Source organism: Salvelinus alpinus, chromosome 27, assembly GCF_045679555.1.
Source record: "Salvelinus alpinus chromosome 27, SLU_Salpinus.1, whole genome shotgun sequence".
NCBI lineage: Eukaryota > Metazoa > Chordata > Actinopteri > Salmoniformes > Salmonidae > Salvelinus > Salvelinus alpinus.
Window position 1 is genome coordinate 3,209,704 of NC_092112.1, and position 14,677 is coordinate 3,224,380.

Below are 14,677 nucleotides of genomic sequence, written 5' to 3' on the forward strand. Positions count from 1 at the left end.
GATGATTCCTGCTGGTTCAGTATGTATGGGGAGTTGTGTCAAAGTAACTTGTTCCGTGGCCGTTTAACTCTTGACCCCTCACCTGTCCTCGCTCCAGCGGCGCATGCGTGTCTGGGCGCAGGGTGATGATGCGAGCGATGCTGCTGAGGGTCCGGCTGGCTCCAGGCCTGCGGGTCCAGGGCTCTGCAGCAGCAGAGTGTGTTTCTCTGCAGGAGGGAGCCGCTTCCTCAGCTGCTGCAGCTCCTGTTCGTACATCTGTCTCTGGCGCTCCAGAGCCGTCCTCTTCTCCTCCTCGTGCTGCCGCTCCAACGTCTGGAGGACAGACTGCATGGGGTCTGAGGGGGGAGGGAGGAAGGAGGGGGAGCGTTAGTGATGAAACGTAGGAAAGCGAATAGATCTGTGAACAGATCTGCTGAGCTTAATATAGTCTTCTCATTCTGAACATGACGTCTGTATCTACCTTCAGATGAATGCAATGTAAGTCTCTCTGGATAAGAGTGTCTGCCAAATGACTACAATGTCAAATGTAAACTGTCACCGTTGTCGCCCATGCCCTTCATCATGACCTCTGTCTGGGCGAAATCGTATCCGAAGCTGACCTCGCTGGAGACGTCACTGGCCGTATCAAAGTCCACCTCTAACTGGTCAGTACTGAGGCAACTCTTCATCACACCTTCCTCCTCATCTTCCGCATGGGCCAGGTGTTTGGGCAGGTTGATCCTGCGAGTGAGCGAGAGAGAGAAAGAGCGAGAGCAAGAGAGAGAGAAAGAGCGAGAGAGACAGCGAGCGAGAGAGCGAGAGAGAGAGCGAGAGCGAGCGAATGCGAGAGAGAGAGCGAGAGCGAGCGAATGCGAGAGAGAGAGCGAGAGCGAGCGAATGCGAGAGCGAGAGAAAGAGCGAGAGAGAGAGCGAGCGAGCGAGAGCGAATGCGAGAGCGAGAGAAAGAGCGAGAGAGAGAGAAAGAGCGAGAGAGCGAGAGAGAGCGAGAGAGAGAGAGAGAGAGGCTTAGACCAAAACAACAGTGTTTGTGCATAGACATGAATGGCTACTAGAGTGACAGCTGTTATGATGTATTAAAGAGGGAGACAGCTGATCTGTAAACTCAACCTGAAGAAGTGGTTATTTCCCCACAGGATGCGGTCTCCATGGTGAAGCTGGACTGGGTTGTTGACTGAAGAGCCATTCACACACGTACTGCAGACGGAGAGAGTCATGACTATTTACAGTAGATATGACAGAAATTACAGCAGGTTGGGGTAGTTCTAGCAGTTTTGTTCCGTGCATTGGGGGTGTGTGTGTCTATGTGCAGCCCTACCGTGTGTGTGTGTGTAGCCCTACCGTGCGTTGCAGCGCGTGTGTGTGTGTGTAGCCCTACCGTGTGTGTGTGTGTAGCCCTACCGTGTGTTGCAGTGTGTGTGTGTAGCTCTACCGTGCGTTGCGGTGTGTGTGTGTGTGTGTGTAGCCCTACCGTGCGTTGCGGTGTGTGTAGCGTGTGTGTGTAGCCCTACCGTGGATTGCAGTGTGTGCGTATCCCTACCATGTGTGTGTGTGTGTGTAGCCCTACCGTGCGTTGCGGTGTGTGTGTGTGTGTGTGTAGCCCTACCGTGGATTGCAGTGTGTGCGTATCCCTACCATGTGTGTGTGTGTGTGTAGCCCTACCGTGCGTTGCGGTGTGTGTGTGTGTGTGTGTAGCCCTACCGTGGATTGCAGTGTGTGCGTATCCCTACCATGTGTGTGTGTGTGTGTGTGTGTGTGTGCAGCCCTACCGTGGATTGCAGTGTGTGCGTATCCCTACCATGTGTGTGTGTGTGTGTGTAGCCCTACCGTGCGTTGCGGTGTGTGTGTGTGTGTGTGTAGCCCTACCGTGCGTTGCGGTGTGTGTGTGTGTAGCCCTACCGTGTGTGTGTGTAGCCCTACCGTGCGTTGCGGTGTGTGTGTGTAGCCCTACTGTGTGTGTGTGTAGCCCTACCGTGCGGTGCGGTGTGGTGTGAGAACCACTCCAGTCTCAGCGGTGATGTTGATGACACAGTGCTCAGGGTGGATAGCCATACCACACAGCTGAATATCCTGAGAGTCAGCAGAGCCCACACGCGTGTGCTCCTACACACGGGACACAAACATGGGACAGACCATAGAGAGGTGGGTTAATACGTTATTACGTCAACCAAGCCCGCACACGGGTGATCCTACACACGGGACTCAATCACTACCATGAAGAAAAAAATAAATCACAGATTGTAGCTTTTTTTTAGGATGTTAAGTTGCTGACTGTACCTTTAGGTAGTAGACCAGCAGTTCGTTGAGGGCGGGGTCAGCGTTGAGGTTGACAAGGAAACACTTGTCATCTACCACTCTGATACCAGACGACTGGAGAGAGATACCTAGAGACTCCAACTGTTTCTGACGCTCCTAGAGGACAACATAGAAGATAGATGACTGGAGAGAGATACCTAGAGACTCCAACTGTTTCTGACGCTCCTACAGCACAACATAGAAGATAGATGACTGGAGAGAGATACCTAGAGACTCCAACTGTTTCTGACGCTCCTAGAGGACAACATAGAAGATAGATGACTGGAGAGAGATACCTAGAGACTCCAACTGTTTCTGACACTCCTACAGCACAACATAGAAGATAGACGACTGGAGAGAGATACCTAGAGACTCCAACTGTTTCTGACGCTCCTACAGCACAACATAGAAGATAGATGACTGGAGAGAGATACCTAGAGACTCCAACTGTTTCTGACGCTCCTACAGCACAACATAGAAGATAGAGGACTGGAGAGAGATACCTAGAGACTCCAACTGTTTCTGACACTCCTACAGTACACACACAGTGGACAGTAGTAAAAAGGAGTAGACAATTGAAGACAGTAGACAGTCGTAGACAGTCGTAGACAGTCGTAGACAGGGGAAGACAGGGGAAGACAGGGGAAGACAGGGGAAGACAGTCAAAGCCAGGAGAGAGATATCTAGAGATTCTAGCTGCTTGTGAGGAAAGAAACATAATAAAACACAGAAAACTATCAGTAGAGCAGGACAGAGAAATGTACGTGTAGCTACCTGAGCGACTGACTCAGTCTTGCGTAGTTTCTGCTCCCAGGTAACAGTCATCTCCTGGATCAGCTTCTCCGATTCCTCCAGCCTGTCCTTCAGATCTGGAGCCTTCATGGACTGACAGGGAGAAGAGACAAATACACATTTTATTCATCACATGCTTGGTCAAACAACAGATGTAGACTAACAGTGAAATGTTTAATACAGGCCCTTCCCAAAAATAGAGAGAAACAGAAGAGAAAAATAACACACAATGACTAATAATAACTTGTCTAAACACACAGAGTACCAGTACTGAGTCCATGACCAGGGGTACGAGGTAATGGAGGCAGATATGTACATATAGTTCTTCGGAAAGTATTCAGACCTTGACTTTTTCTACATCTTGTTACGTTACAGCCGTATTCTAAAATTCATAAATTGAGGGGGGGGGGGGGACAATCTACACACAACACCCCACAATGACAAAGCAAAAACAAGTTTAGAAATGTTTGCTAATTTATTAAAAATTTAAAAAACTTTAAATATGACATTTACACAAGTATTCAGACATTTTACTGAGTACTTTGTTGAAGCACCTGCCATGAGATCAGCTTGGCACATGGCTGACAGATAGCCGGAGCAGGGGCGGGGGTTTATGACTTAACAGCCGGTAATAAATAGTTTTCAGAAACTCTTTCTTGACCTGCAGTAATGGGAAACAAATCCCTTTGTCTACAGAAGACCTTTGGAACAATATTCATAACACAGGAATGTTATAGATGTTCCATGGGGGATCTAAAGAACGTTGGTACATCTGAAGTATCTCTTCTAACAAACACTCCACTACCAGAGAAGCTCTACAAAAGGACATTGTGACTTCCGGTGGACAAACCAGAGCCTTACATAAGTCGACAACTTCACCATAGGAGTCATCGAGTTCAACAGAGATGTAACGACGATCAAGGACAGCTACGCATAAATATATATATTACATTTCTAATCCAAATAAGCAGTGGTTAGGGTGCTAAGTATAAATATTTACCTGAGCGTAGCTTCCAAATGTATCCAAGTGTTGTCTCTTTACCTACCCCTCCATCTCCAAGTGTAACAAGCCGTCATATCTTGTCAGTCCACTAGTGACTTTTATCTCATGTAAGTGTGTACAGTCGTGGCCAAAAGTTTTAAGAATGACACAAATATTAATTTCCACAAAATTTGCTGCTTCAGTGTCTGCAGATATTTTTGTCAAATGTTACTATGGAATACTGAAGTATAATTACAAGCATTTCATAAGTGTCAAAGGCTTTTATTGACAATTACATGAAGTTGATGCAAAGAGTCAATATTTGCAGTGTGGACCCTTCTTTTTCAAGACCTTTGCAATCCACCCTGGCATGCTGTCAATTAACTTCTGGGCCACATCGTGACTGATAGCAGCCCATTCTTGCATATTCTGACAGAGAGAAGACACACAACCCAGCAGCAGTCACTTAAGCTGAGGGATGGGGCTGTAAAAACGAAACTACTCTCATTCAACCACAAGTCATTCAACCACAAGTCACAAGCCATTCAACCACAAGTCACAAGCCATTCAACCACAAGTCACAAGCCATTCAACCACAAGTCACAAGTCATTCAACCACAAGCCACAAGCCATTCAACCACAAGCCACAAGTCATTCAACCACAAGCCACAAGCCATTCAACCACAAGCCATTCAACCACAAGTCATTCAACCACAAGTCACAAGCCATTCAACCACAAGTCACAAGCCATTCAACCACAAGCCACAAGTCATTCAACCACAAGCCACAAGTCATTCAACCACAAGCCACAAGTCATTCAACCACAAGCCACAAGTCATTCAACCACAAGTCATTCAACCACAAGTCATTCAACCACACGTCATTCAACCACAAGTCATTCAACCACAAGTCATTCAACCACAAGTCATAAGCCATTCAACCACAAGCCACAAGCCATTCAACCACAAGTCATTCAACCACAAGTCATTCAACCACAAGTCATTCAACCACAAGTCATTCAACCACAAGTCATTCAACCACAAGTCATTCAACCACAAGTCATTCAACCACAAGTCATTCAACCACAAGCCATTCAACCACAAGCCACAAGTCATTCAACCACAAGCCACAAGTCATTCAACCACAAGCCATTCAACCACAAGCCATTCAACCACAAGCCATTCAACCACAAGCCACAAGTCATTCAACCACAAGTCATTCAACCACAAGTCATTCAACCACAAGCCATTCAACCACAAGCCATGCAACCACACGCCACAAGCAATTCAACCACAAGTCATTCAACCACAAGTCACAAGTCATTCAACCACACGCCATTCAACCACAAGCCACAAGTCATTCAACCACAAGCCACAAGTCATTCAACCACAAGCCACAAGTCATTCAACCACAAGCCATTCAACCACAAGCCACAAGTCATTCAACCACAAGTCATTCAACCACAAGTCATTCAACCACAAGTCACAAGTCATTCAACCACACGCCATTCAACCACAAGTCACAAGCCATTCAACCACAAGTCATTCAACCACAAGCCACAAGTCATTCAACCACAAGTCACAAGCCATTCAACCACAAGTCATTCAACCACAAGCCATTCAACCACAAGCCATTCAACCACAAGCCATTCAACCACAAGCCATTCAACCACAAGCCATTCAACCACAAGTCATTCAACCACAAGTCATTCAACCTGTGTTCTAAGTCAGTAGTCTGAATGGTTTTCATTGGTCATTAATCCATGTTAGTCTCACCGAGATAAGAGCTGTTCAAGATGGCAGCATTCTGCAAAGTTACCAAAGTTTCACAGTCGGTGTGTACCTCTGCCACAGTAAGCTGGGGATGCCTGTTATATAATTATTAACCGGTCAGTACCTCAGCCTCAGTGAGCTGGTCTCGTAGTTTCTCCACCTCCTCCCGTAGCTCTCTGATGATGCGTGCGTTGGGGTCTTCGTTGACGACGGCGTGGTTGACGATGCTCTTAGCCCGGTCAGCGTAGCGCAGCGTGGACAACGTCTCGTCATAGTTATCAGCTGCTGGACTCACTGTGGCCACCATGGCTGTCCTGCTGTTACCACCCAGACTGTCCTGTAGAGGGAGGAAAAAGACAGAAGGAATGTGAAATCTGAAGATGTGGTTACTCCATTTAAAAAGAGACAGACAGTTTTTCCACATACAGTATCAGTCAAAAGTTTGGACACCTACTCATTAATAATGTTTGTTTTTTTACATAAATATGAAATAACACATACAGAACCATGTAGTAAACAAAACAAAGTGTTGAACAAATTAAAATATATTTTAGATTCTTCAAAGTAGCCATCCTTTGCCTTGATGACCGCTTTGCGCACTCTTGGCATTCTCTCAACAAGCGTCACCTGGAATGCTTTTCCAACAGTCTTAAAGGAGTTCCCACATATGCTGAGCACTTGTTGAATGCTGATTTTTTACCTCTGCAGTCCAACTCATCCCAAACCATCTCAATTGGGTTGAGGTCGGGTGACTGTGGATGCCAGGTCATCTGATGCAACACTCCTTCACTCTCCTTCTTGGTCAAAAAGCCCTTACACAGCCTGGAGGTGTGTTGGTACATTGTCCTGTTGAAATACAAATGATAGTCCCACTAAGCACAAACCAGATGGGATGGCGTATCGCTGCAGAATGCTGTGGTAGCCTGCTGGTTAAGAGTGCCATGAATTTTAAATAAATCACCAACATTGTCACCAGCAAAGCACCCCCACACCATCACACCTCCCCCTCCTTGCTTCACGGTGGGAATCACACATGCGGAGATCATCCGTTCACCTACTCTGCGTCTCACAAAGACACGGCGGTTGGAACCAAAAATCTCAAATTTGGACCAAAAGGACAGATTTCCACCGGTCTAATGTCCATTGCTTGTGTTTCTTGGCCCAAGCAAGTCTCTTCTTATTATTGGTGTCCTTTAGTAGTGGTAGTAGTATTCGTAGTATTCAACCACGAAGGCCTGATTCATGCAGTCTCCTCTGAACAGTTAATGTTGAGATGTGTCTGTTACTTGAACTCTGTGAAGCATTTATTTGGTCTGCAATTTCTGAGGCTGGTAAATCTAATTAACTTATCCTCTGCAGCAGAGGTAACTCTGGGTCTTCCTTTCCTGTGGCGGTCCTCATGAGAGCCAATTTCATCATAGTGCTTGATGGTTTTTGCGACTGTTGTTTCTCTTCGCTTATTTGAGCTGTTCTTGCCATAATATGGACTTGGTCTTTTACCAAACAGGGCTATCTTCTGTATACCCCCCTACCTTAACATCACAACCGATTGGCTTAAACGCATTAGGATGGAAAGAAATTCCACAAATTAACTTTCAACAAGGCACACCTGTTAATTGAAATGCATTCCAGGTGACTACCTCATGAAGTAGGTTGAGAGAATGCCAAGAGTGTGCAAAGCTGTCAAGGCAAATATCTCAAATATATTTGAGATTCTTCACTTTTTTTGGTTACTACATTATTCCATAGTGTTGATGTCTTCTATTATTCTACAATGTAGAAAATAGTAAAAATAAAGAAAAACCCTGGAATGAGTAGGCGTGTCCAAACTTTTGACTGGTACTGTTTGTAGTGTGGAAGGAGAGACCAGGTCAATACTGTTACAGTTGGAGAATGTGGAATGGTAATAACCCCACATAATGGAATTATGGCTCAGCCTACCTTGAGTAGCCAGGTCAGAACGGAGTCTCTGTAGGGAACAAACTTGGCCTTGTTCTTCCCTGCTCCTTGGTCTGCCAGCGCTGAGATCACCAGGCCCAGGGTGCTTAGAGACCTGGCCACACCCACACAGTAATGAATGTTAAGAAAAACATGAAGACATCAAAGTGTGTTACATTTTGAGACAGAGAGACAGAGACAGAGAGAGAGAAGTGTGAGAGAGACAGAGAGAGAGAAGTGTGAGAGAGACAGAGAGAGATATGTGAGAGAGGGTGAGAGATGTGTGAGAGAGAAGTGTGAGAGAGAAGAGAGAGGGTGAGAAGGAGAGGTGAGAGAGGGTGAGCGAGAGAGAGAGGTGAGAGAGGTGTGTGAGAGGTGAAAGAGAGTGAGATGTGTGAGAGAGAAGTGAGAGAGAGAGGTAAGAGATGAGAGGGAGCGGTATGTGTGAGAGAGAGGTGAAAGAGGGTGAGACGTGTGAGAGAGAGATCTAGAGAACATACTTGTTGATGTTGCTTCCTTCCTTCATCCTCTCTCCAGTAGCTCCAGTCTTAGCAGCTCTCTCACTGCCGGCCAGATCCACCAGACTCAGCTTACTGACCTTCTCACCACTCGTCTACGAAACACCACACGGCACTAAATAGAGCTCTACGAAACACCACACGGCTCTAAATAGAGCTCTACGAAACACCACACGGCTCTAAATAGAGCTCTACGAAACACCACACGGCTCTAAATAGAGCTCTACGAAACACCACACGGCTCTAAATAGAGCTCTACGAAACACCACACGGCTCTAAATAGAGCTCTACGAAACACCACACGGCTCTAAATAGAGCTCTACGAAACGCCACACGGCTCTAAATAGAGCTCTACGAAACACCACACGGCTCTACGAAACACCACACGGCTCTAAATCGAGCTCTACGAAACACCACACGGCTCTACGAAACACCACACGGCTCTACGAAACACCACACGGCTCTACGAAACACCACACGGCTCTAAATCGAGCTCTACGAAACACCACACGGCTCTAAATAGAGCTCTATGAAACACCACACGGCTCTACGAAACACCACACGGCTCTAAATAGAGCTCTATGAAACACCACATGCTCTAAATCGAGCTCTACGAAACACCACACGGCTCTAAATAGAGCTCTATGAAACACCACACGGCTCTACGAAACACCACATGGCTCTAAATAGAGCTCTACGAAAACACCACATGGCTCTAAATAGAGCTCTACGAAAAAGGTAATTTGTTGGCAACACGTTAGCAACACGTTAGCAACAAAGCCAGCTGGAGAAAATAAAGGCAGTGGAGCCAAATTGGAAGTATTTTTTAATTATCTGATTTTAGATGAATCTCCAGTGATTTGGTGACGTCAACACATGTTTTCACATACAAATGTCAAATAATTTGTAAGATGCTGGTTTTGAATGTGAACAAACGTGTCCTACCCCAGAACCCAGGTCCGTGACGGTGTGTGTTGGACCTACCCCAGAACCCAGGTCCGTGACTGTGTGTATTGATCCTACCCCAGAACCCAGGTCCGTGACTGTGTGTATTGATCCTACCCCAGAACCCAGGTCCGTGACTGTGTGTATTGATCCTACCCCAGAACCCAGGTCCGTGACTGTGTGTATTGATCCTACCCCAGAACCAAGGTCCGTGACTGTGTGTATTGATCCTACCCCAGAACCAAGGTCCGTGACTCTGTTGGATCTACCCCAGAACCCAGGTCCGTGACTGTGTTGGACCTACCCAAGAACCCAGGTCCATGACTGTGTGTGTTGGACCTAGCCCAGAACCCAGGTCCGTGACTGTGTGTGTTGGACCTACCCCAGAACCCAGGTCCGTGACGGTGTGTGTTGGACCTACCCCAGAACCCAGGTCCGTGACTGTGTGTGTTGGACCTACCCCAGAACCCAGGTCCGTGACTGTGTGTTGGACCTACCCCAGAACCCAGGTCCATGACTGTGTGTGTGAGGATGATGTTGAAGACGGCGTGGGACCTGCTGCTCTCCTCGTTCATATTGGTGGCTGCTACTGTACGAGACTTGTTACCCTCTGACATCAGACACTCTATGTCCTGTAGAGAGAGAGAGAGAAAGCGAGAGAGATAAAGAGCGAGATAAAGAGCGAGAGATAAAGAGCGAGAGAGAGGGGCAGAGAGAGAGAGAGGTAGAGAGAGAGAGGTAGAGAGGGAAAGAGAGAGAGAGGTAGAGAGGGAAAGAGAGAGAGAGGTAGAGAGGGAAAGAGAGGGAAAGAGAGAGAGAGGTAGAGAGGGAAAGAGAGAGAGGTAGAGAGGGAAAGCGGGAAAGAGAGATAAGAGAGAGAGGTAGAGAGGGAAAGCGAGAGAGGTAGAGAGGGAAAGCGGGAAAGAGAGATAAGAGAGGGAAAGAGAGAGAGAGGTAGAGAGGGAAAGAGAGAGAGAGGTAGAGAGGGAAAGAGAGAGAGAGGTAGAGAGGGAAAGAGAGAGAGAGGTAGAGAGGGAAAGAGAGAGAGAGGTAGAGAGGGAAAGCGGGAAAGAGAGAGATAAGAGATAAAGAGAGAGAGAGAATGTATTGGCTGGTCTCTCTAATGTAAGCATTTAGATATAGTACCAGTCCTCTCTTCACAAACAAAATGTATTCTAATGAGACCAACAGAGGTAAACAAAATGTATTCCAATGAGACCAACCTGGGCCAACAGAGGTAAACAAAATGAAATGAGACTTAAAACAACTCGATTAGAGCACCTTGTAGCAGGCTACAGCCAGACGGGACAGACCATCAACGTAAGGCCCGAACACCTTGTGTTCTCTCACTCGCAGGGACTGACGACTTCTGAGAACAGACAGGTTGTTATCATTACAGACGATCCTTTTGGGGGGGGGGGGGGACGACGACGACACAACAACAACCAAACACCTTTTCACCTTTGATCACTTGGAATAAATGTGTTCATCATGTGTGAGAGACCATCTCTAAGCAGCGATATGAATATATACCTCTACCTCGTGTCCACATAAATGTTAACCCTGGATGTATCAAAGGGACTGCTCTCTTTTACTCACGTTTACATGTCTTTTACTGTTGATTAAAATAAATAAAAAACAGAGTTCCTGTTCTCCTCACCCTTTGGGATCCAGTAGATCCCGAACCTTCTCGTTGTAGATCTCCATAAAGGAGACCTCTACAGTGAAGCTCTCTCCCTCCCTCTGTTCCAGTAGGGTCCGGTCAAACAGAGAGCTGCACAGCCGCGGGATCAGACCTGGCTGCTCTGACGAACCCATCATGGTGTACGACTTCCCTGAGCCTGGTGGCGGACACACAGACAAATCAAATTAGAGGATCAGTGAAGCTTAGCCAATGAAAATCACTGGATCAGGAGGGCTCAGCCAATCAAAGCAAGAGGAGGTGAGGTACTACCAATTAAGTGACAGGCCAAAAGCTTTTGTTTGAGAAAATGCTAAATAATAAATTGGACTAAAAGTGTTTGGACTGAGTTTGAAGTGTGTGTCACATGGTGTGTGTTATTCAATGTCTGAGTAACTACTCTAATGTGGTAAATCCCGCCTTTCTAGGTTCCCGCCTTTCTAGGTTCCCGCCTTTCTAGGGAGTTTTTCCTAGCCAATATGTTCCTGCATCGCTTGTTCTTTGTGGTTTTAGGCTGGCTATCTGTATGTAACTTTGTGACAACTGCTAATGTAAAAAGGGCTTTATAAAATACATTTGATTAATTGACTGGTGCCAACCTGTCTGTCCATAAGCGAAGATACAGGCATTATAGCCCAAGAAGGCATTGTCTAGAAGACTTTCTCCAAGGCACTGGAACACGACATCTTGACCTGAGAGACACACATTACATTCCAATTGAGATGCATTAGAATATGTGGATCTTTCTCCGAGGCAGAGATTTCTCTTCCCTGAAGACAAGAGGCTGCTTCTCCAGGTCTGTTCCTTTCTACAGGTGTACTAGTTCAGTTAAAGACGGGGCCTGCTTTTCCCTCCACGCTGCGCTCTGCGACCAGGAAACATAGTGCTTCCCTCCACGCTGCTCTCTGCGACCAGGAAACATAGTGCTTCCCTCCACGCTGCGCTCTGGGACCAGGAAACATAGTGCTTCCCTCCACGCTGCGCTCTGCGACCAGGAAACATAGTGCTTCCCTCCACGCTGCGCTCTGCGACCAGGAAACATAGTGCTTCCCTACACGCTGCGCTCTGCGACCAGGAAACATAGTGCTTCCCTCCACGCTGCGCTCTGCGACCAGGAAACATAGTGCTTCCCTCCACGCTGCGCTCTGCGACCAGGAAACATAGTGCTTCCCTCCACGCTGCGCTCTGCGACCAGGAAACATAGTGCTTCCCTCCACGCTGCGCTCTGCGACCAGGAAACATAGTGCTTCCCTCCACGCTGCGCTCTGCGACCAGGAAACATAGTGCTTCCCTCCACGCTGCGCTCTGCGACCAGGAAACATAGTGCTTCCCTCCACGCTGCGCTCTGCGACCAGGAAACATAGTGCTTCCCTCCACGCTGCGCTCTGCGACCAGGAAACATAGTGCTTCCCTCCACGCTGCGCTCTGGGACCAGGAAACATAGTGCTTCCCTCCACGCTGCACTCTGGGACCAGGAAACATAGTGCTTCCCTCCACGCTGCACTCTGGGACCAGGAAACATAGTGCTTCCCTCCACGCTGCACTCTGGGACCAGGAAACATAGTGCTTCCCTCCACGCTGCACTCTGGGACCAGGAAACATAGTGCTTCCCTCCACGCTGCACTCTGGGACCAGGAAACATAGTGCTTCCCTCCACGCTGCACTCTGCGACCAGGAAACATAGTGCTTCCCTCCACGCTGCGCTCTGCGACCAGGAAACATAGTGCTTCCCTCCACGCTGCGCTCTGCGACCAGGAAACATAGTGCTTCCCTCCACGCTGCGCTCTGCGACCAGGAAACATAGTGCTTCCCTCCACGCTGCGCTCTGCGACCAGGAAACATAGTGCTTCCCTCCACGCTGCGCTCTGCGACCAGGAAACATAGTGCTTCCCTCCACGCTGCGCTCTGCGACCAGGAAACATAGTGCTTCCCTCCACGCTGCGCTCTGCGACCAGGAAACATAGTGCTTCCCTCCACGCTGCGCTCTGCGACCAGGAAACATAGTGCTTCCCTCCACGCTGCGCTCTGCGACCAGGAAACATAGTGCTTCCCTCCACGCTGCGCTCTGGGACCAGGAAACATAGTGCTTCCCTCCACGCTGCACTCTGGGACCAGGAAACATAGTGCTTCCCTCCACGCTGCACTCTGGGACCAGGAAACATAGTGCTTCCCTCCACGCTGCACTCTGGGACCAGGAAACATAGTGCTTCCCTCCACGCTGCACTCTGGGACCAGGAAACATAGTGCTTCCCTCCACGCTGCACTCTGGGACCAGGAAACATAGTGCTTCCCTCCACGCTGCACTCTGGGACCAGGAAACATAGTGCTTCCCTCCACGCTGCGCTCTGCGACCAGGAAACATAGTGCTTCCCTCCACGCTGCGCTCTGCAACCAGGAAACATAGTGCTTCCCTCCACGCTGCGCTCTGCGACCAGGAAACATAGTGCTTCCCTCCACGCTGCGCTCTGCGACCAGGAAACATAGTGCTTCCCTCCACGCTGCGCTCTGGGACCAGGAAACATAGTGCTTCCCTCCACGCTGCACTCTGGGACCAGGAAACATAGTGCTTCCCTCCACGCTGCACTCTGGGACCAGGAAACATAGTGCTTCCCTCCACGCTGCACTCTGGGACCAGGAAACATAGTGCTTCCCTCCACGCTGCACTCTGCGACCAGGAAACATAGTGCTTCCCTCCACGCTGCGCTCTGCGACCAGGAAACATAGTGCTTCCCTCCACGCTGCGCTCTGCGACCAGGAAACATAGTGCTTCCCTCCACGCTGCGCTCTGCGACCAGGAAACATAGTGCTTCCCTCCACGCTGCGCTCTGCGACCAGGAAACATAGTGCTTCCCTCCACGCTGCGCTCTGCGACCAGGAAACATAGTGCTTCCCTCCACGCTGCGCTCTGCGACCAGGAAACATAGTGCTTCCCTCCACGCTGCGCTCTGCGACCAGGAAACATAGTGCTTCCCTCCACGCTGCGCTCTGCGACCAGGAAACATAGTGCTTCCCTCCACGCTGCGCTCTGGGACCAGGAAACATAGTGCTTCCCTCCACGCTGCGCTCTGGGACCAGGAAACATAGTGCTTCCCTCCACGCTGCACTCTGGGACCAGGAAACATAGTGCTTCCCTCCACGCTGCACTCTGGGACCAGGAAACATAGTGCTTCCCTCCACGCTGCGCTCTGCGACCAGGAAACATAGTGCTTCCCTCCACGCTGCGCTCTGCAACCAGGAAACATAGTGCTTCCCTCCACGCTGCGCTCTGCGACCAGGAAACATAGTGCTTCCCTCCACGCTGCGCTCTGCGACCAGGAAACATAGTGCTTCCCTCCACGCTGCGCTCTGCGACCAGGAAACATAGTGCTTCCCTCCACGCTGCACTCTGGGACCAGGAAACATAGTGCTTCCCTCCACGCTGCGCTCTGGGACCAGGAAACATAGTGCTTCCCTCCACGCTGCACTCTGGGACCAGGAAACATAGTGCTTCCCTCCACGCTGCACTCTGGGACCAGGAAACATAGTGCTTCCCTCCACGCTGCACTCTGGGACCAGGAAACATAGTGCTTCCCTCCACGCTGCACTCTGCGACCAGGAAACATAGTGCTTCCCTCCACGCGGCGCTCTGGGACCAGGAAACATAGTGCTTCCCTCCACGCTGCACTCTGCGACCAGGAAACATAGTGCTTCCCTCCACCAGGGCTCTGCGACCAGGAAACATAGTGCTTCCCTCCACGCAGCGCTCTGCGACCAGGAA

At 49.1% G+C, this 14,677-nt stretch overlaps 1 protein-coding gene across 4 annotated transcripts in view; it reads right to left on the bottom strand.

The window, feature by feature from the left end:
• The window catches only part of LOC139555893 (kinesin-like protein KIF13B), a 73,907-nt gene that overhangs the window by 48,297 nt on the left and 10,933 nt on the right, over nucleotides 1-14,677 (bottom strand). For all 4 annotated transcript variants that reach the window (XM_071369257.1, XM_071369255.1, XM_071369256.1 and 1 more), the window contains exons 7-19: nucleotides 11,520-11,612; nucleotides 10,900-11,080; nucleotides 10,521-10,608; nucleotides 9,737-9,871; nucleotides 8,277-8,389; nucleotides 7,780-7,891; nucleotides 5,963-6,175; nucleotides 3,067-3,177; nucleotides 2,275-2,409; nucleotides 1,970-2,100; nucleotides 1,108-1,194; nucleotides 539-720; nucleotides 83-335 (exon numbers count right to left, since the gene is read on the bottom strand). In XM_071369257.1, the coding sequence (XP_071225358.1) occupies nucleotides 83-335; nucleotides 539-720; nucleotides 1,108-1,194; nucleotides 1,970-2,100; nucleotides 2,275-2,409; nucleotides 3,067-3,177; nucleotides 5,963-6,175; nucleotides 7,780-7,891; nucleotides 8,277-8,389; nucleotides 9,737-9,871; nucleotides 10,521-10,608; nucleotides 10,900-11,080; nucleotides 11,520-11,612 (1,834 nt within the window). The remainder of the gene's footprint in view (nucleotides 1-82; nucleotides 336-538; nucleotides 721-1,107; nucleotides 1,195-1,969; nucleotides 2,101-2,274; nucleotides 2,410-3,066; nucleotides 3,178-5,962; nucleotides 6,176-7,779; nucleotides 7,892-8,276; nucleotides 8,390-9,736; nucleotides 9,872-10,520; nucleotides 10,609-10,899; nucleotides 11,081-11,519; nucleotides 11,613-14,677) is intronic.